The sequence below is a fragment of the Misgurnus anguillicaudatus genome, chromosome 17 (assembly GCF_027580225.2).
Source record: "Misgurnus anguillicaudatus chromosome 17, ASM2758022v2, whole genome shotgun sequence".
Lineage (NCBI taxonomy): Eukaryota > Metazoa > Chordata > Actinopteri > Cypriniformes > Cobitidae > Misgurnus > Misgurnus anguillicaudatus.
Window position 1 is genome coordinate 18,025,712 of NC_073353.2, and position 22,989 is coordinate 18,048,700.

Sequence of the window (22,989 nt, forward strand, 5' to 3'; positions counted from 1 at the left end):
GTGGGACATACAAATAAGTAGGCTGATCATTAGGACATTAAACTTAAATTATTAGTCTACTGTACATAATTTTCCTTAAGTCTCTATCTTGTCATCAAACATTAAAAAAGGCTACTAAGCGGCATAACTGTAATTCTGACATGCCTACATTTGCCAGCATTACACATTAATTAAGACAAGGACAATTTTTTGCCATGTAATTTATTGGCAAACAACTTAAACAAATGTTTTTATAAAGAAAAAGAATATTGTGGTATTTCGAGATCATTTTGTATGTGTCCTGTCAAGAACAGAACGATTGTTTGCTTGCTTTTTGAAACACGTCTTTCCATGTATGTACTTTTGAGTGCACTTAAACACGCACACACACACAGGCGGAGGACGAATTCCAACGGAAGTTGGACGCTTCCGGAAGAAGATGCAGCATAAACAGTCGATCCACATAAAGTGAAACTTACATTGTTTTTCAGTGCTTTATTCGCCAAATGTAATTTTAGGGATAATCACGTTTGATTGGAGTTGGACCGGACACATTCAACTGCATGTGCATCTGTGCTTACAGAAAATTGCTCACTTTAGCACCTTTTTGTGGCTAAATTGTTTAAAATCACTTAATTGTTAACATTTGCAAGCCTTTGAAACATGTGCAAATGATCAACTTTCACCCCATTTAAATTTGCGTATTAATCCGCGAAACGCATGCGAGCCGAACTAGTATTAGTATTAAAAAACAAACATGAGATACTTGGTAGCCTACATTATTTAACTCTTATGATTGAGCATTAGAGACTTGGGCTCAGATGAGTCAACGACGACCGGAAGTGAACTTCACAAAGTCATATTGCACAGAAATCTTGTCAAAGAACGAAAAAATTAATGGTATTAATTAACCGGTTACCATTATTTTAACTAAAATTAAATTCCGGAACATATATATGTTTCAAAGTTTCTGGTTTCGTTTCTGTTCCTTGCAAAACATCCATAGTCTAGCTCAGGTTCTAGTCAGGCTCAGGCTAGGTTCTGGAATAGAGCTGGAGTTATCTGTTCAATGTTTGTACCAGAGCTGGTGAACTTTACCACAGGTTAAACTTTGACCTCGGCTTGTCATTCGAGCAAAATCTTGTCTAGCAGACATATGAGGGGATGAAAGAGGTTTTAGAGAGGTTGTGTAGGTGACTCTGACTCGCTGTGGGAATTTCAGGATGTGAGGAAAGATGGGACTGCTGTAACAGCTGTAAAGGTCACCGCTGCCAAGCTTAAACACACTAACAGTTCTGCATTACCCTGTTCCAAAAGAGGGGATTAAACTTAAATCAACATTACATTACATAGAAATTAGGGCTGTCTAAAGATGAATCGCAAGCAATTGCATACAAAATAAAAGTCTGTTTTGCATAATATAATGTGTGTATACTGTGTGTAATTATTTTGTATATATAAATGCACACACACGCATGTATTTATTTAAAAACATTAACATAATAAAACATAATAATTACACACACTACACACAACTATATTATGCAAGCACAAACTTTTATTTTGTATGTGATTAATCGCAATTAATCTTTTGACAACGCTAATAGAAATATACAATCTTGCTGTATTAGTTACTTATTTCTGTAAAGGATTTATAGTTTTCTTGAAGGATAATGTCTTCAATTTTAAAAAAAATTATAATAATACTCCACACAGAGATGGACTGGCTGTAGAAAGCATCAGGATGTTTCAAACAAAAAAAGAAGACGTTTACATGTAGTTAACTAGTAAATCCTATTTATAATTCCCAGTGGGAACCCATAAGATCTGTTAGCATGCAGAGATAACAGAAGAAAGGCTTATGCCATTTTCAAAGGAGAACAAGGATTTCAGAATGAGGTGTGGACCAACATGCCTGCCCTTAAACAGGTGGCTCTCAGTGTGACGGTCCCCGGCCCACACTCGACACGAATCGTGACTCAACACTCCCATATTAAAACTGTTCCTGCTGGTCCACATGTCCATTTGCACAGGCACGCATACAATTCAGCTTCACGAGACGTCACGAGGTGCATGTGACACCGTGTATCACGCTGCCCGGTGACAGCTAAGCCCACACAGTTAGTCACAATCAACAGTCATACTGTTAATAATGAGCGTTTCAAGTTACAATCACTAATATACATGTATGACAAGAAAGAAATTTGTTAGCGGATGGATGAGGTAGCGAGCAGCGTGTGCGTGAGCGGAGCTGGAAGGATAAAGTTTAATTACAATTATAATTAAGAGGACTATTGATACTGATATCATGGTGGCAGGTGGCAAGGCAGAATAACAGGCCTGTGCCCTACTTAATAATAGGGTGTGCTGGCACACAGATGGACTGGCATTCTGTCAGGTACCTTCTTCATTACTCAGCCAGAACAGTGACTGATTTGTGCAACATAAATCCACTTAGGCATTAAAAGTTCACCAATTAGCGTAGATCCATTAACATGAGAGATGACAAGCTGGAGAGGCTTCAGGCTGAAAATAGAACTACGTTTCAGATCTCACCCGAAATTTGACTTGCCAAACACATTTCGAGACATAAGTGCTATAATCAAAACTACCATGGTGACTTTCATCCTTGGAACAAAAACTAAGGAATTTAAAAAATGCACGGTCACAACATTCAATGGAATTACATTAAATAGGAAATAGAATGTTCAAGCTTTAAAAGGGACAAAAAAATGAAAATTGAAGTATAACCAAATTGCAAATATGCCACATTCTGTGACTTTTAAACTCGGATACAATAGCTTTGGGCATGAACTAAAATTAGTTATTCACTAATAATATTCCGGCCGGATGAGCAGCCAACAATTAAAATCCACAAAAGCTTTGAATTGATCGTTGAGTCAGTCACTTTAACTCCATAATGTGGATCCAGAAGTTTTGAGACCTGTTGTGTACTAAAGCAATCGTTCATAAAGATCACAATTAAAAAAAAGATGTGCACCAAAACTTGTTCTTAATAAGATAGCTATATAAAGCTATGGCATGGCTTCGACTTAAGTTGGCTTTATACTACTGTGCCACCTGTACGCCCTAGCTTACGCAGAGACGCGAACCCTAGCCTGACGTGCACTAGCCTGACCACCAGCTAAACCAGCATCAAACCAGCATAGACCAGCATAATTCCCATGCTGGTTTGATGCTGTTTTTTCAGCAGGGATAGCAGTGTTTCCCAATCCTGGTCCTTGAGTACCCCCTCCCAGATAGTTTTGAATGTCTTCTCATTTAAAACACCTGATTCTAGGGATGGGCAATATAAACGATATGCAATATAAACGATACAAAATTGGCATACGATAGAGATTTTAATTCTATTGCACTATCGCAATAATGCATGTTGATGACGTTATCAACCCGTGAAATTTAGAGCCATGAGCTGCTGCCGGCTGCAACGCATAATCATATTCGTCATTTTGAATAAACATGGCTGAAAGCGCCAGCGAAACAGAGGAGCTCGTGAAAAAGACTGGTGCAACATCTATTATTTGGACTTGGTTTGGATTTAAGCCATCCAACAAGCAGCAGGAAAATATACTCTGTAAAGCAGGGGTGTCCAATACGTCGATTGAGGCAATGCCGATAGATCGCTCATAAGTTAACTGCTGCTTCACGCGCAAAATTGGCATTATGGACTTAAACACTTTTTCTAAGGGTCTTTATAACGTGTTCTGAAACGAGTCTATTATAAGCATCATACCGCAATACATATCGCTATCGCAAGCAAAATGGATTTTAGGGCATATCGCCCATCCCTACCTGATTCAACTAATCAGTCTCCTTCCAGAATGGATAACATCTCTCCCTAACAAGCTGTTGAGTAAAATCAGGTGTGTTAGATAAGGAAACATCTATAACTTTCTGGAAGGCGGTACTCGAGGACCAGGATTGGGAAACACTGCAATATAGAACCCCTTGCTGGGGTCAAAAAGATCTGCATCGCATTTCCTTGCACGCATTACCGCTTGCATCAGTGAAAACAATGATGGACCAAATTAAAGAGCTATATTTATCATCTCAGGTTGCAACAAAAGTCTGTTTACCCCATCACTGCTGATGCTTCTCCAAAAAGGTTGACAATCCGCTTCTTCTTTGCCTTTTGACTTGATACTGAACATTGCCTACCAGTGATTTGCATTTGTAATTGCACATTGACGCAAACAACAACGCAGATGTATGAATTTAAACTAAAGCGTAGCCTACGGCATAGAAGATAAAATGTAGGTCTTTCGCAGAGCTATAATTTTAATTTTATTAAAGTATACACAAAATCTAAAATAGTAAGTTGAAATGATTTAAAATTTAAAGGGACACTTCACTTTTTTTGAAAATATACTAATTTTCCAGCTCCCCTAGAGTTAAACATTTGATTTTTACAGTTTTGGAATCCATTCAGCTGATCTTCGGGTCTGGCTGTACCACTTTTAGCATAGCTTAGCACAATCCATTGAATCTGATTAGACCATTAGCATTGCGCTAAAAAAATAACCAAAGAGTTTCGATATTTTACCCATGTAAAACTTGACTTTTCTGTAGTGACATTGTGTACTAAGACCGACAGAAAATTAAAAGTTGTGATTTTCTAGGCAGATATGGCTAGGAACTATACCCTCATTCCGGTGTAATAATCAAGGACTTTGCTGCCGTAACATGGCTGCAGCAAGCGCAATGATATTACGCAGTGCCCAAAAATAGTCCCCTGCTATTGCAAGTTACCAAGCACACAATGTAACTACAGAAGAGTCAAGTTTAAAATAGGAAAGATATCGAAACTCTTTGGTTATTTTTTGCGCGATGCTAATGGTCTAATCAGATTCAATGGATTATGCTAAACTATGCTAAAAGTGGTACCGCCAGACCCGGAGATCAGCTGAATGCATTCCAAAACAGAAAAAATCTAAAATTTAACTCTAGGGGACCTGAAAAATTTGTGTCCCTTTAAGGCAGCAATTAAAAAAAAATGTATCTTAATCTCCAGTCACCATCATCTTAAATAAAAAAAGTTTAGCAAGATGCCAAATATGTTTGTGAACAACAGAATACAAATATTTGGTTGAACCGTTCCTAAGTGAAAGATTGGAGTACACTTACCAGTGAGGTTGGTTCGTGCGCTATAGGAGCCCAGATAGCTGCTGTCAGTGTTGGGGGTGTAGCACTCAAACATGCCCTGATCAGAGGCCTGTATCTTGGTTATGTGCAGCAGCGCTGAGTCTCCACTCAACCTCTCGATGTAGACCTCCCTGCTGTTGACACGCTGGGAGTACAAAGCATAGGCATAGTTTTGCTGGGACGTGCTCACAATGCGGATCTCTCGGTCAGGAGAGGAGTACAGGTACAAGGACCACTCAAAGTCCTGCTCCACTCCATTCTTGTGGCCAGTTACGTTACACCAGATGGTAACGTGAGAGCCTTCAGTTCGAATCAAGGGCCCGGGCTGCACAGTAACCTGCCGCTGGGCTAAGCAAGAGCTCACTGCAGAAAGGGGAGAGAGGAAAGAAAGACTGGTCAACTACAAAAAATGTGTTTTATTCATAATCAATGTGATGATTCAAGTTAAGACAGTTTAAAAACACATTTTAGACTTAAGCCCTGTCTGGGAAACCGCCCCATACTGTACAGGCAATAGTCTGGATACATTTGACATTTCAACACTGGCATTTGGTAGATGCTTTTATCAAAAGTTACTTACAATGCATTGAAGCTACACACTTTATCAGTATGTGCACTCCCCGCGGATCAAACCCATGATGACCTTTGCGATGCTAATGCAGTGTTCTACCAACTGAGGTACAAGAACACCATGATGACACACCTACTGAATCTTTACTATTATTCTAAAATCTACAGTATAAAATACCAATAGTAGCAGTCATTAAAACATAAAACAATAGAGTTAAAAAATTTAATTATGCAAAAATCATAAACAAATTAAACCTTTTTATATCCCAACTTTTACAAAGTAGATGGTTATGCCAGTGAAAAACAAATTAATTCAAAGTGTGCCTGGCACATTTGCTTTCAACTGTCTCTGCTTTCAAGAGTTTTACACCACCTGCATCATTGAGACAGACTAGAAGTTTGCTGAACAAAGTAAAATGTGTTGACTGATATTTAAGCTGAGTACAAGTCTGTCCAAGTTAAATAATATGTGGAATAAGACAAGTGTGAACAGTTGGAATGAAGAAACAGCGAGAAAGCCATTCCTCAGATCTCATTGTCCAATCTGTAACGTGAAAAAGACGCATCCCATCTGCTACCGTGTCACGTCTTGTACGTGTCTGTGACAATGAATGTGTGCGGGTGAACGTTCCCCGTGGCTCAGAAGAGACGTCAGTGATTTAATTACTCCTAAATATGCATACGCATCTGCATCTCTGGGACAGTTTGTGCATTTTCCGGTGGTGAACTGAAAGTGGCCTTTATCTCACATTCAGATTCCTTATCTCTTTGTGTCCCACTCCCACACATAAATGCCTGTGATTTCCTCATACCAGCAGACCCAGATTCCCCAAAAACCGCAAGGCACCAATGAAAGAAAACCATGATACCAAAACTGGCTGTGTCCGAAATCAAAGGCACCTGACTTGTTGCCTCGCTGCCTCATGATGCAATGACTTCGTTGGCACGAAGGCAGCTCTGGAAACCCATTCAGACAGCCGTTATAGACGGCTTCAGCAGCAACAACATAAACAAGCGGCTTTCATGGAAAACACGTAACTTCCGGGAAAATCCGCTAAGAATAAATAACAACAAAGTCCTTTTAAAATAATTTATTTACATAACAAGCAAAATAAACAACACGTAGATTACCTAGGAAACCTAAATTTATTTTCGACAAGGTATTTGTTCAAGAGTTCAGTTTAGCAACTAGTCAGACCATTAAACAAACAGAAACCGTAAGTAGAGTTCTGACCAGATGCGTAATCGCGTCACCGCACGTGCGTCTGATGAAACCATCTATAGGTAACATAACAGAATTCTGTTTGAAATATAAACAGAGAGCACATTTGTGATAACTAATCCCATATTTGAAAACTACAATATTCATTTCTCGCATCAATTGCTGCCTCCAAATAGAGATTTTGGACGCGGATGGAGAGTTGGCTTACTTTGACTCTGTTCTTCTCTATGGCACAACAAAGCGAATGGAAATTCCCAACGTTTAATGGTGATCTAAAGTTTTGTCTTTTTTGGCCTCTCTCTCTCTCTCTCTCTCTTTATAATTTATAACTAGCTATAACTAACTAACTATTCACATTACTCTTTATTAGTCTGACCTTTCATGCACACTATATCACGGTTTATTGTTCTCTTTTACTTGACTACTGGCATAAAGCAGGGCTTTTAATTCTGTTCCTGGAGGGCTATGTTCTAAACAGTTTAGTTCCAACCCTAACCAAACACACCTGCCTGTAGTTAGCAAATAATCCTGAAGACCTCGATTAGCTGGTTTAGGTGTGTTTCAGTTAAGTTGGAGCTAAACGCTGCGGGATGTGGCTTTTCAGGAACTGAAATGAATGGCCCAGGCAAACATACTGGTCTACATTGCAGCATACATGTATTCTGGGCAGTTACAGGGGTAGGGCTGTCCAAAAATGTGTAAACTGACCTATCACCAAATCAATATAGATAATGAAATTTGTGGTCAAAACTAACTTTCTAAAAACAGCAGAAAGAGGGAAAGTTTCATCTCCTGTAGTTAAACTTGAAGGTTCCCAACATTGTTCCGTGGAGGACCCCAAAAGTACATTTTTAATGTCTTCATTATCTGAAAAACATGTAACCTTTTCAGATCATAGACCTTTTCTCCAAATGATTTCAGGTGTGTTTGATTAGAAACAGCCAAATGTGCACCACTGGGGGTCCTCCAGGAACTGGTCTGGGAACTGCTTGTTTGACAAGGCCATTTACTGGAAAAACACACAGAGGGGGGTTTGCCCCAGGGAATGAGAGACATATAACAGCCCTTCACAAGACAGCTGACTCATGGTTCACATACAATATGCACAGTATTGAAAACTATTGCTCATATTTAAACTCTCAGAATGACCAATAGTTGTGAAAAAAAGTTGAGTTGAGTGATTATGCCTCTGAATATGATTATGGAGTTTGATCAAAAAGCGTTTACAACCATTAACAGCACCAAAGTCCATTTTGCAGTTCAAGTACGTCTAGTGATAGCCCAGCGTTTAATCCCTATCATGAAAGTGACCATAAATCATCAAGTCTGATTCCACAAGCATTTTGGAGATGTATACGTCAGGCTTGTTCCTCAAGCGGCTGATGAAAGCAGCATTTTCATGTGGGTCACAGAAGACTTTACCAGAATAACCAGCTCTGGTCCGCCATCAGCTCTGCGGCATTAAATATAGATCACATATAAAACCTGATCTTCACACAAAACGTGTTCTCTCTCCATGGTGAGAAAGTGGCTGGGACAAATGGCTCTTTAAACTGTGTTTATTAAAATGTATTGTTTGTGAGCCAGTTACAGCACATTATTACAAAACCACAGGAACCTTCCCAGCTACTGGGTGCTAACAGAAGTGAGAGATACTGAATGTTTTATTTCATATCAATAGGGAGGTCCTGCTCACTTGGTCATTTAAAAAAAAACATGCATTCAAAATGTATACAGAATGAAAAGTCTGGAAAAAATATACATGCCATGAATGCCAAGCTGTGCCAACTGGGCTCAAAAGGACTGACCAAATGATTTATTTTGCATTTAAAATTCACTTGGCTTCTTGAATGGGAATGATTCTTCTGGTTTAAACCTTCCTCCGGATGTGACTAATCTGAACCCCTGCTAATTGGGCAGTAGGCACTAATCACAGAGCTAATACCCATCCTATTATTATCCTACAAATGGCTCCAAGGACAATCTCACGGGAACGACGAGAGAACAAAGTAGCATCAGCCACTTTAAAAACATGCCAACAATAAATGTGTCAAAGCAAAATAGGTGATAAAAGATACCAGAAAATAAGAAACTAGATCACGCGGATTCTAATGCTGTCAAAGCATGAACCAAAACAGTCTAGTCTCAGACTACAGTCTAGTTTTTGGTCAGCACAAAATTCTAGGCTGTAGGCTCTGATAAATAGAGGTACATGAGAGACTCTCACATTCTCTCTCCCATGCCTGCCGTTCGTCTTGCTTTAATTGCCTCTCACACGTCCAGTCCTAAACCACTTTAATGGAGCCTCTGTGTATATAGGCACAAGTCATGATGCTGCAGCTCCTGGATCAGGAGAGTAACTCGACACCCCTCAAAAATACACAGTCAAACAGAACAAATTGACCCAGGCCATTACCACCATCACCACACCCCACAACTCCAAACCCAGCGGGGCAATTACAAAAATATCTTCTGCTCATTTGATGCGAGCCAGAGTGCATGCGCTCACTCACGTAGAGAACACAGAGGAGCTTGGGTGGGAAATGTTAGCCAATTAGGAGGCTGTGGCCGGTCCAATGACCCTGAGTAAGTCATTTTAAGAAAGAACGCCACTTGGGGGCCCCAAATCCAATATTTTTTCTGACTGTGTGTGGCACAGATCTCATTTTTCTGGGCGGTGTGAACACCTAAAATCCAATCTTTGCTAATCTGATTTGGGCCCTTTCATATGTGGTCGTCCGTGCAATCGGAGCCATGTGACCCGAGTGTCACATCAGATGGGATATCATCAGTTTCTTTAACACTTTTATTGTTGTTATGTGCACATGCAGCGGTGCACAAGACTGTACTGGTTTTGTAAACGTGCACTTGGGGTTTGGAGTAGTGGCTGTTTATACCCGTCATTGGTCTGTAAAAAAAGGAATAAATGAAAAGTCTGTCATTTTTACTCACCCTCATGTTGTTTTAAATACGTGCACCATATTTGTGTGCAACATGAAATGATAGTGGTGAATAAATGCTCCTTTTTTTTACAAACAAAGCTATTGTAGGGCTTTTGTAGATCTGGCGTATATTAAATGCCTCAAATAGACTACACTGAAGAGGTATAAGGGTAAGTACATCATCACCTATATTTAATGATAAGATATATTATTCCTTTAAGCCCTGTCTAGTGATTACAGTCTTAGAGTGGATCCACTTTATCTTTAATACTATAAAGTAAAACTTTAAAGATGCTAGATTTCAATATGACACCCTGTGATCTTAAAGCTGAGCTGAGTGCGAGTCTGATAAAATTTTAAATGTATTATGTATATCAAATAGTAGGTTTAACAGAGCTTTGCTGACCTTTGAGCTTCAGATTTAGGAATTCTGTCCTAACTATGGATAAGAAGGAATGAGCGACTAATGAGGTTCAGTGGAGGACATATTAAGCAGAGGTGCAAGATTAGCAACCCAATTTCATTCACACGGGGCGTAAGCATTAACGCTTCTCATTTACTTTTAATGGGTGACGTCAAACTGAATTTTGGATCCGTCAACGACGCGTCACTGCCGCTGCTAACGGCAGAAGTTGAACTTTTCTAAACTTTTCAAGTGCCAACGTGTGCGTCAGCCAATCAGAACGTCTTATGCAAATAACCTAGTGTGAGCCAGCCAATTACGTTTATACAAGACCGGAGCATGTGTTGCGGCCACTGTGATTGGCTGTTGGTCACGCTTCAATTTAGCTTGTTATCAGAAATAATCTACTCTAGGGTGACTCTGTTGTTATCGATTCCATGCGGAAGTTTACCAGAGGTTAAGTTTGGCCACAAAAGCGGTTTGTTTATGTTGTTGCTGCCGCTGAAACAGTCTATATGGGACTCAACAGGACAAACTTAACGTCTTAAAAAGCACATCCATCCATCATTAAAGCTCCAGTGGGTTTACTGGAGTAAAACAGTATGTTTGTGAATAAAACCGATTAATATTTAGAGCTTATTTAGCAGCCAATAAGTTGCTTATTCATACTGAATATAAGAGTATGAGACAATGTGACTGTATTTTAATATAAAATTTAACAAAAGAAAGTCGTATGCATCTGGGATGGCATGAGGATGAATGTGTACACAAAACAGCAGCTTAAAGGAATAGTCTACTCATTTTCAATATTAAAATATGTTATTACCTTAACTAAGAACTGTTGATACATCCCTCTATCATCTGCGCGCGTGCACGCAAGCGCCGGAGCGCGCCGCGACGCTTCGATAGCATTTAGCTTAGCCCCATTCATTCAATGGTACCATTTAGAGATAAAGTTAGAAGTGACCAAACACATCAACGTTTTTCCTATTTAAGACGAGTAGTTATACGAGCAAGTTTGGTGGTACAAAATAAAACGTAGCGCTTTTCTAAGCGGATTTAAAAGAGGAACTATATTTTATGGTGTAATAGCACCCTTGGGAGCACCTCGACTCGGCGCAGTAACACCCTCCCTATCCCATTATGAGAGTGAGAAGGGGAGCGGACTTTTCAGGCGAGTCGATGTACTCCCAAAAGTGCTGTTCCGCCATACAATATAGTTCCTCTTTTAAATCCGCTTAGAAAAGCGCTACGTTTTATTTTGTACCACCAAACTTGCTCGTATAACTACTCGTCTTAAATAGGAAAAACGTTGATGTGTTTGGTCACTTCTAACTTTATCTCTAAATGGTACAATTGAATGAATGGGGCTAAGCTAAATGCTATCGAAGCGTCGCAGCGCGCTCCAGCGCTTACGTGCACGCACACAGATGATAGAGGGATGTATCAACAATTCTTAGTTAAGGTAATAACATATTTTAATATTGAAAATGAGTAGACAATTCCTTTAATGAAAATGTACATATGTGTAAAAATCTGTAGCTCAGTATAAAGCTATAATCTCAGTGGAAAGCCTCATAAGTCCTGTTTGTGTGCAATGCTGTTCTCTTCCAGGTCAGGACAGGGACCCCAGTCAGTACCTCAGCTGTGCTGCATTCAAAACAACACGGGTCTTTTAGTGCATGCAGACAGGGGGGTGACGCGCTGCTTCCTGTCTGCGTGAGCAGCTGGAGGCACAGCTGTACTGGTGTGGCCGACCGTGAATGTGTATGCGTTCTGAAAAGTATTAACTGTATTAGCCTGCGTTAAGTATAAACTACTCAACTGCAAGAAATGAAAAAAGCACAGAGCATCTCAACGGGACGGCAGGAAATGAGGAATAAGACACAATAAGCTCTGGGTCTGTGATCATCAGATCAATATAAAAGCTTTCCATGAGCGGAGACATGACCACAGCAGGCAGTATGATATCTTCTCTCTGTGGAGATGTCAGAGTAAAATCCTGTTGCAGTCTGTTTAATAGGTGGTGGTAAGATTGGGGCTCTGATCCAAAACCTATTCATAGGCAGCATTTAAAGACATTACTGGCACACACGTCATGCAAAGACTAAAAAGTGTGGCTACTGAAGATAGACACTCTAAAACACCAATAAAGCTATCCCATAATATATTGTGATGCACTTAGTGTCAAAATTCATCTTTAATTGGTCTTTGCTTGTTTAAGCTGGTCTCCCAGTCTGGCCAGTGATTCTCAGCTGGTTTAGTTGGTTGGCCAGATGGTATTATAGGAATGTGTGAAAGTTTTGAAAGGTTTGTGTGGCATGCCAGTTTGCTGCCTATGCAAAGCGTTTTGAATCAACCACTTATTGCAAGAAACATACTGCTTTACATCATATGCAGCAAAGGTTTTGGAGGGGAGCCTAAATGCCACAGCCTCAAGGAGCTGAGAGACTGATCTAGTAGTGAGTAAAAACCCTTTGATTCACACTCGCATGCACACTTTGTAGCCTCCTACATGCACTGAGACCAGCATCACCAATGTGCACGACCCTTGAGTACGTGTGTGTTCAGGGACGTAATCTAGGTGCTGCACTATATATAGGCCATGCACAAGCCCACATCATGTACCGAAGATTGAGATAGTGAGGGATACTATAACCTGATATGTGCATATTTTCTACGAAAAATTATATTTGTGGAAAATGTTATAAGTTGCTGATCAATCATTGCCTATTTCTAGGAGAAAGTAGCTTGTAGGGGAACCCAAAGGGGAAGATGGGCGACATGGTTTCCTGGGGAGTGAACAAAACAGGGCAGCAGGAAATGAAGAGAGGTACACAGAGCTGTATTATAAACCAAAGGGGGTAAATTGACCATGGTTCAGCAATAGGAGATTGCAGGACCCTGGAGTAGCAAAGAAGTCATCGCCGGTGGACTGCGGATGTAATTTGTGCAACCCCTTATTGCAGCCACTGTATCGTTAAGAAACCGAACCCCAGTGACAGATAGAGCAAGTGAGTCATTAGGACAAACTGTGTGTCTTTAGGCACAATTCCCTTCATCAATAAATCACCAAAGTAGCATTTTTTAAGTTAATGCCACTGTTCTCTTTCACTCAGCCAACCATTCACTTCCATCACAGCGGCAGTCAATGGACTTCAGCCTCCGAGCAGGAGCGTGCATGCCCGGAAAGGCTATTTAGATGAAAAATGAACGGCCTGAAAGACTGAGCTGCGCCCAGCCAGTCGAAAAAAAAAACCCGATATGAAATGCAGGACATTCATTTCTGGGTGTGTGGAGCCATATTTACAATATATGCAAAGCTGCTCCATCTTTATTCCCACGTCCCCCTGGCACTTTCATTGTGTGGTTTTGTCAGGCGCTCAGTAGCGGGATGCATTTCTGCTTGAGCTCATGAATCCATTTGATTTCTTGAAATTTTTCCCTGTTTTCTTTACTCGGTTTTTGCCAAAAAGCAGTTTAATGGGATTTGCATTCTAAATGTGACGTCTTTTCAAAAACATCACTGCTCAAGGCTTTTAAGATGAGACGAAATCTCTTCATAAACTCAAAGCTCAAACAGTCCTGTTGATATTATTTAAATGAATTAAATGTAAGAAAGATTTTGAAAATGATGCCTTGGAGGTCTACAACCGCTTGCATCCCTCCGTCTCATTTTCATCTTATCCCGGTGCATTGTGGGATGGCTTTCACAATTTAATACATTTCTAGTACTGTCTACCAAGGCAAGTTAAAACAGACTGTCTGTCTCTTTCTGGATGGGCATCTAAGTACCACTGTACGACAAAAACATGGCGTCTAGCTGTCTCAGCACTGCTAAAAGGAATGACCACAATAACAAAATATTGGGTCTATTGGGAATTGGCTGGTATGAAATCACATTTGAAGCACTACAATGGTAACATGGTAACCGACAACTTTGTAACTATTACAGATTACAACTATTATTTACCATATATTCATTTGTAAGTACTGCGCTCCAATGCCTCTGAAACCTGGTTTATATTTGACACGTCCGAGTAAATGACGTTATCACGGAGTGGGCACTCGTGCTTGTGGTCATGGGTTCAAACCCAAAAACACACATACTGAAAAAAATTATACCTTGTATTTCACTGTAAGTCGCTTCGCCAAATTCTTAAATGTAAATTTATTCAACACATCAGAGTATTCAAGAACTCAGGTATGGCCTACTCATTTTTCATGTATACTATATATTCCTTGTAATAGTTGTTCTCTTCATGCTTGAAGGGGTTTGCTTCAGTCAGTAAGAGGATTGCAGTAAAATGAGGTCTGCACCCGATGACTCAAAAAACATCAACACTTGCTAAACATATGCTCAAGAAAACCGATGCAATCTAAAATGAAGTCAAACACCACATTTTATCCTTCTCACACAGACCTATATAAGTCTCCCAGAAACAAACACAATAAAGCCTTGAATCAATCTCTACTAGATACAGGCTCTCTTTTGTATTTCTCTCCTCACTAATCATCTCTTTCTTTTTTCTCTATTCTGCTGCGTTTGTCCATGACCACATGTGAGAGAATTCCTGCTGCTCGTGTCTCTTTCACAGATCTTTGAACCCTTTCAGCAAGGCTTAACGGGCTCAGAGAGACTTCAAAGTGAAACGACGGCTCATGTAGGCTGAAAATGAGGTCCTAAATCCCTCATCAGAGGTGTTCTACCTACACTCCGACCGCAGTTGCCCGTCCTAACACGCCATTAACCCACACCATCGAAGCACGATCCAAATCTGAGCAGCTTTTCAGCATTTCAAAACCTAGTACGCAGTCTACAATGGCAGCATTTTAATGCACCATAGTCGGGATCTTGATGTGAAGGCTGTTTTAAAATGTATTACACTGCCCTTGTTTTAGCCCAATTTTAAGGCATGCTGCATGTGATACATGTATCCCAGCTTGGTAAAATAAATCATACTTGGTGGGTGAAACAAGATAAACAATAGGGCTGTGCAAAAAAAAAAAATCGCCTGCGATTCTCATGGGTGTTTTATCAGTAAAGCCGGTTCCGTGATTAGAAGTAAATCGCCATCAGCTGCTTTCATAAGGAGCGGCATTTACTACACAAAGCTGTAGTTCACAGAAAAGCTATAGGCAAAATTGCATTTATTATAATCAAGGAAAATCGACTCAGAGAACTAGGCAAAATCGCATAGATTATCGGTGAACTACGGCTCTGTGTAGTAAATGCGGCTCCATATTAAAAACAGGTGATGGTGATTTACTACTAATCAAGGAACCGGCATTACTGATGAAAGTCGCATGAGAATTGCAGGCGATTTTTTTTTGCACAGCCTTAATAAACACTGATCAAAATACACTTAAATTAATGCATTAATAAAAAATGTATTAAAGGAACAGTATGTAAGAAATTTATATCAATTAATAATAAAATGGCCCTGATATGTCACTAGACATTAAGAAATCATTTTCATTTCAAATACTTATATCACGCGCAACAGTGGACTGTCCAGGATATTGCCATTTAAAAAGAGGAGTTGCAGCCCTCAACTAATGTTTATTTTGTCATGTTGTCTATTGGCCACTAGTTGGGTGATTGCAGTACCAGTTTTAGCCACAAGTTTTGTTATTGCAATACCAGTTTTGGCCACAATCCTACATAGTGTTCCTTTAAGACAAGCCATGTGCAAATTCATCATTCAACACCATTGCTGATTATTTTCTCCATAAATTTGGAGACAGTCTTATTCCTGTGGTTCGCCTTGGATTCCAACGTCAATCATATCAACACAACTGAATACGAATATCCAGTTAAATTTATTATGTATGGATCCTGCCTAGACTCAACACTAAACTGATTAAACTCTGCTTATGGTCTGCTCACACATGCTGCTCACATATGCAAGGTGAGTGCTGTAACCTGTTAACATCAGCACTTAAAGGACAAGTTCGGTATTTTACACCTAAAGCCCTGTTTTCAGATTGTTTATGATGAAATAGAACGGTTTTGACTGAAATTTGGACATATGTTGCTGGCCGGAGAATTTTCGGTCTCTGTTGTTTCACCTTCCACCTCTATAATGGCTGTATAGGTGCACTGAAACAATCAAAATGCATTAAACTTTCGTTTACAAAGACGTGAAACTCACCGAGTGGTCAGGGGTGTTCACTGATATGCTCACACAAAAATCGCTGAAAAAGATGCTTTCCAACAGGTGTTTTACCATTCGTTGTAAACTCGTGGACCTATTTTTCCAAACACCTCCAATTCTTCCGTTGAGAGCTTGAATAATAGACACTCCAGCCCAGTTGGTGGCGATAATTCACCTTTGCCAATTGCAAGAATACAAACGTTCCCGGCGAGGAGTAATACTGTACCTCACAGCACATCTAATAAAAGTCAATGGAGTTGGACAAAAACTACGATAAAACCTGTTGGAAAGCATCTTTTGCAGCGATTTTTGTGTGAGCATTTCAGTGAACACCGCTGACCACTGCCGAGTGCTGCGAGTCAACCTCCTCTAACTTCGCTAGCTACAGCCAGTCAAAAGATGGCATGGCAGATGCAGGAGACACCACACGAGCTGCTCTTTACATGGGAAACAAAAAACAGCACGCGCCTCCCGTCTTTAGCTGAACTCAATCAGAACAGACCACGCACACGTGCACAGTGGCGTCTGTGACAGGCCTTTCTCTGAACTGAGATCTGTTTAAGTTTAACAACAACTTATTTCAGTTGCTTAAGAGTTATGAAAACAGCATTTAAACATGACTTACTGTGGTATAGTCTCACAATCTCTTCTGACGGTAATAAAATGGCAGCACGACTAACATGGCAGGGCATCTCCGGGTTCAAGGTCAGATATTATATTTTATAAAAGTCTATACTAAAAAAAATATTTAAAAAAAATTGAGAATCAAATTGAACCGTGATATTCATAACGGGGATATTCATAGATTTGTGTGTACAAAATGAGGCAAGTATGTAGAGGAGTTACATTCAAGCTGTTTTAAAGCATGTAAAAAGGACAGGTAAAACTTTTACATGTGCTATAATGATGTTCAAGGATGAGTTTATCTAATAAAATTCATGACTACAATGGGACTTTAAAATATTTTATCCAATATTTATGTAAAGGGTTTATGCCTATACAAATATTGTTAAGTTACGATCAAGGGCGTAGGTTTGATTCTGGCATTGGTGGGGACATAAATAAAATGGTCGCATTGCAAAAACTGTTTATCACCGTTTACTTGACATAAACAACAGACAACTCAGTATGCACTTTACTCAGTGACATTTGACTCGCCACCCCCGGTGCCATCCCAAATTTAATGTACTATAATAAACAATTCGTTATGTCCTAGAGCCTAATAAACAGTAACTGTTTAAGTCTTTGTCAAAAAAAAAAGAAAATCACATTGTAACATATAATCCATATTTACTTTATAACATTGAAGAATATGCAATTAATATTTAATTCTTAATTTAATTTTGCCAAAAAAATCCCAGTGTTGAAGTAGGTGTATGTATATCATGCTGTTTCTTGAACAACGTTTATTAACGTTTCTGAAACTTTCTGTAGTTCACATTAAATCTTCTTTTCATTAACAGATAGTTAATCAGTGTGAAAAAAATAGTTTAAGTTTAAAATGCAACCTTACATTATGTCTATCTGTGCAAGTAATGAGCACAGTGCAGTAATGTAAAGTATTCAGCAATCATGAAATGAATTCATGTTTTTACCATGTTGGGCTTATTTTCTTTCATGGATTAGGGACCCCCTAAATAACCTTGCCACCCCATTTATAAAAGGTTGACACAAGTTTGCAACTCCTCAGGTTAACATGAATTGTCGTGTATTGGTGAAAACACTCTCCTTGAATCATTATGTGACACAACTTGTTCCGTATTTTGTGCATGAAACAGTTACAGTGGGTATAATAATACTTTCTTCCTCACTTAGCGAATAATCACGCGCTTCTTGTTGAGTGAACTTTGGCGCGTTGTACAAAGTGAAACCATCCTATCACACGTAGCGAGTAAAGTGATGTGAGTTAGAGAGGCGGCCATTCCAGAGAACGAAAGCTGTTAACCGTTTGTGTACCACATAGAGCGTTATTTTTACAGAACGGGATTGCAAAATATTTCTAATCTCATTTAAATGATTCCTGAAAAAATATAATAAGTAAAAAATAGAAAACACAAGAATAAGACGGACATCAGTGGTTATATATAAATACAGATTAATTGTTTGGTCGAAATTATTGCTAGGGACAATTTAGTCTTTCCTGAATATTGGTAAGGACATGTCCCTAGCGTCCCACCCTAAATCTACACCCATGGTTACGATAGCAACACGCTAACATTGCAATTTGAGAGCTTTTTGTGTGCTGCATAGCTGCCAGTATAGAGCGATCCAACCCAGTTGCTTATGAGGTCTCATGACTATTAGGATCCCGCCTTTGCAGGCAGCAGGACAGCCTGTTAGGTTAAAAGAGAGCTCAATTTACTTGCTATATCTTTCCTGCCAAAATAAATCTATTCAACCCACAGAGTTCAGCTAGTCCATACTATCTATCTGGTGCCTGCTGGTCTCTTAGCATTGACTTCCCATAGAGAGCAGGATCCAGGAAAAAGTACACATTGGATGGTTGTGTGAGGATTATGCACACAAGAAAGATAAGAGGAATAAAGAGCTAATCCAGTAAGCAGCATGCCGTGCCTTTCACCACAGAGGCACAATCTCAACTTTATTATAATGTGACATCCTCTTCTTAAACCTGCTATGGATAATCCCACTTCACACACACACACACACACACACACACCTTGGTGTCAGAGCCTTAACATACGCGCAAATGTAACCAAGAAAGCACTGTTTCTGTGTCAAACATTACATAAACACCCATTTAGGTGCCCAAAGTCATTACTTTCAACAGACTCCAAATATGTGCACTTTGAACTCAAAAACACAATCCTAAAACAAATCTTCTAACATTCAGACTGCATCCCTCACTCTTTTTCAACTTTGTTTTATCAGCACGCTCCGCAGAACACAGAAGAAACAGCAAACTGCAAAGGTTGAACACAAAGCTTCCACAAAGTGGAGTGTTGTGCTTGAATAAACACCTGTGCTGCCAAATACAATAGGACAAAGGGGATAACAAGCATTGGGCAGAAAATCCACTGGACGTTCTCCACTTAAATCAACCTGAGCCGAGAACGCACACAAAGGTGAAATAGAGAGCGAGAGAGAGCGAGAGAGGGTCATACTAACACAAAAGGTGTATCTCTCATCCAGCTGGCATTGGTCCAGATAATGTGAAAGTGACACGAAGAAACAAACTAAATGGGAAAGCAAAGGCCCTTTCATACGACTTGCCTGACATCAAGACTCTACTGCACCTTCAAACACGAGGGTCATGTAATTTTTGACCTACATGTGAAAAACATTGCAGATGGTGTCACTGTTGACATAAGCGCACATTGAGTCATGTGAAAGGGTTTCAAATTTGGTACCCGCTTCTACTTAGAGGGGCACAGGAGGAGGTTGCAAAAGAGTGTGATGTTTGCACATATCTGATACTTCATCTACATGTTCAATCAAATCCAAACCACAGCTACACTGCCATATGCTGCGTTCACACCAGCCGCGGTAGAGGTGTCAAGCGAGAGTGATTTCAATGTTAAGTCAATGTGAAGACATGTTGACGAGCGTCTAGTGCGGCACGGTAGACGCAATTTCACCTCAATGGCGTCAATTAAGCTTGCCGTGGGCAAACGCACAAGTTTTAAGTTCCAAAAATTGAACTTTGGCGACAAAATGCGCCGCGTTAACCAATCAGGAGCGTGACGTGATTACAGGAAGCGAGCGGAGTAGCAAAAGCCCCTCCCATAACGCACATTTTCGCTTGAAGGTCTAGATGACTAGAATTTCACGCGCAAATGAAGCGCGTAAACTCAAAATATTCAAGCAGCAAACTAGACGCGGTAGACGCGAATTTGATGCCTCAAACGCGGCTGGTGTGAACCCACGGTTAGACTGACACTGTCCATTATACCCAAACTGCTAATTGATCTACAGCAAACCTAATAAACAGCAGATGAATAAGCTTCAGTTCTTGTTGTTTCTGCAATTGGTCCTTAAAGGAATAGTCTACTCATTTTCAATATTAAAATATGTTATTACCTTAACTAAGAATTGTTGATACATCCCTCTATCATCTGTGTGCGTGCACGTAAGTGCTGAAGCGCGCTGCGACGCTTCGATAGCATTTAGCTTAGCCCCATTCATTCAATGGTACCATTTAGAGATAAAGTTAGAAGTGACCAAACACATCAACGTTTTTCCTATTTAAGACGAGTAGTTATACGAGCAAGTTTGGTGGTACAAAATAAAACGTAGCGCTTTTCTAAGCGGATTTAAAAGAGGAACTATATTTTATGGCGTAATAGCACTTTTGGGAGTACTTCGACTCGCCTGAAAAGACCGCTCCCCTTCTCACTCTCATAATGGGAGAGGGAGGGTGTTACTGCGCCGAGTCGAAGTACTCCTAAAAGTGCTATTACGCCATAAAATATAGTTACTCTTTTAAATCCGCACGCATACAGATGATAGAGGGATGTATCAACAATTCTTAGTTAAGGTAATAACATATTTTAATATTGAAAATGAGTAGACTATTCCTTTAAAGACACCAGGTGTAGTGTGGGTGCTTGACAAGGTGAGATGTATGAAAAAATACTTACGAGAAACTTTAAAGAAACAGTTCACCAATTATGAAAAAAGAATGTCACAGACTTACGTCAGAATCTACCCAAAAATCAGCCATTTAAAAACCCATGCTGATATACAGTAGCACTATTCAGGTTTCTGAAAGGTTTCACTCATGTTTATAAAATAATTACTGCCCTGTCTGTAGTAAGTTAAATTGCATTCATGTACCCGTTTGACATTTACAATCTGACTACATTCATACTGATGCTTTTATGGCACTAAACATTGCTCTCAGATGATAGGTGTTATGAGAACTGCCATTTTGTGTGTGTACAACATTTCCCTAGTTATCTAATGAATGGGAATACACAAGCCATAGAGGTGCTGGTAATAAGGCCAACCACTGAGGTGTTCAACGAATGAGGCAGTAGGGGCTATGGTTGGCCCTGTTGAGCTGGGCTCTCCTTACAGCATCCTTCCGTTAAATAGATGCTCACATCCTGGCAAATGAATTCGTTTTCACTCAATTTCCTACAAGGCAATTTTCTCCAGGCCTCAGCTGCAGGGAAGCCAGATGAATAAAATACCTAGTGGACGGACCTTCATGTGCCTTACATATTGCCTCTGGATTTATCATTATAGAGAAGATGGCCAATGTGAAAAAGTAATAGACATCACCATTTACTCTCAATAGATTAAGATAAAACAAATGTACATACACTTTTAAAGGTCACGTTCTTCCCGATCCAATTTTTCAAACTTCAGTTAGTGTGTAATGTTGATGTTAGAGCATAAATGATACTTGCAAAATGATAAAGCTCAAAGTACAATGCCAGGCGATATATTTTCTTTAGCAGAATTTCCCTTTCAAAGCCTACAGCGAACGGCCGGTTTGGACTACAGCCCTCTACTTCCCGATTGAGTGTTGTCAATAAAATAGGAATACAAATGGCTCTGCTAAGCTAAGCTGCTGTCGAATCACAACACACTAAACAAACTACAATCAGAACTCGTTACGTATTTCTGAAGGAGGGACTTCATAAAACAAGGAAGACATCAGCCCGATTTTAGGACAGTGAAAACAGCGCTATACAGATAAGTAAATTGTGTGAAAAATACAGCTTTTTTACACATGAAACATGAGTACATGTTATAGTGCGCACTGTAAACAAAATCAAAGCTTCAAAAACACAGAAAGAACGACCCTTTAAAATTTAATATTTTATTAAGATCACACAAGAGCTTTACTATGAAAAAGTCCAAAACATAATGTGCATTTTTTATGTGTGTGAATGACTGTGATTACAAAGTAGCTTGCTGAGAGCCTAGCATCAAGCATTAGACACTAAAGTGTACATTAGGATCTGCCTTTTAAAATGTTAATGCATTACAAGGCCAAAAAAACACTTATAAGGCCAACACAGACCAGCCAGTCATTAGAACCGAGCATTTTGGCCCTTGCTTCTTAATGGACGTATCACACAAACAGAAAAGTAAAGGCTATTCTGAAGACCGTCCTTGTAATTGGCAACCATTTAGCCCTTCAGAGCCACTTCATCTTTAGCTTCAAAGGAAGCCTGTTGCCAAACAAACGCATCTTAATACCAGGTGTAATGTGCTCACCGATTCATTTCTTTCAAAAGACATGACTGTTGTGAACCTACAGTTATTATCCATTCAGAGTACTTTCTGCTTTTCAGCAAAAGCATCGACCCTGAAGATAAAGACAGTTCATGGATCTTGCAGTTGCCTATTTACTGCAGCTCTATCAAACTCAGATTCGTTTCTAGGGCTCATGGTTTTAGATGAACTGTAGTGCTTGTGTTTTTCACTGTGTTTCGGGCATTATGAGATTCTACAGTATAAAAAAATAACCTCAGGACAAGGGAACAGGTGGTACCATGGTCCACTTCACAGTGCACGTGTACATTAACACAAACCACAGGCATGCCAGGGGTCAGGACACATGACACGCCTCAACAT

At 39.7% G+C, this 22,989-nt stretch overlaps 1 protein-coding gene across 1 annotated transcript in view; it reads right to left on the reverse strand.

The window, feature by feature from the left end:
* igsf3 (immunoglobulin superfamily, member 3) overlaps positions 1 to 22,989 on the reverse strand; it is a 183,411-nt gene that overhangs the window by 142,109 nt on the left and 18,313 nt on the right. The window contains exon 2 of the mRNA XM_055214429.2: positions 5,125 to 5,505. Coding sequence (XP_055070404.1) covers positions 5,125 to 5,505 — 381 coding nt within the window. The remainder of the gene's footprint in view (positions 1 to 5,124; positions 5,506 to 22,989) is intronic.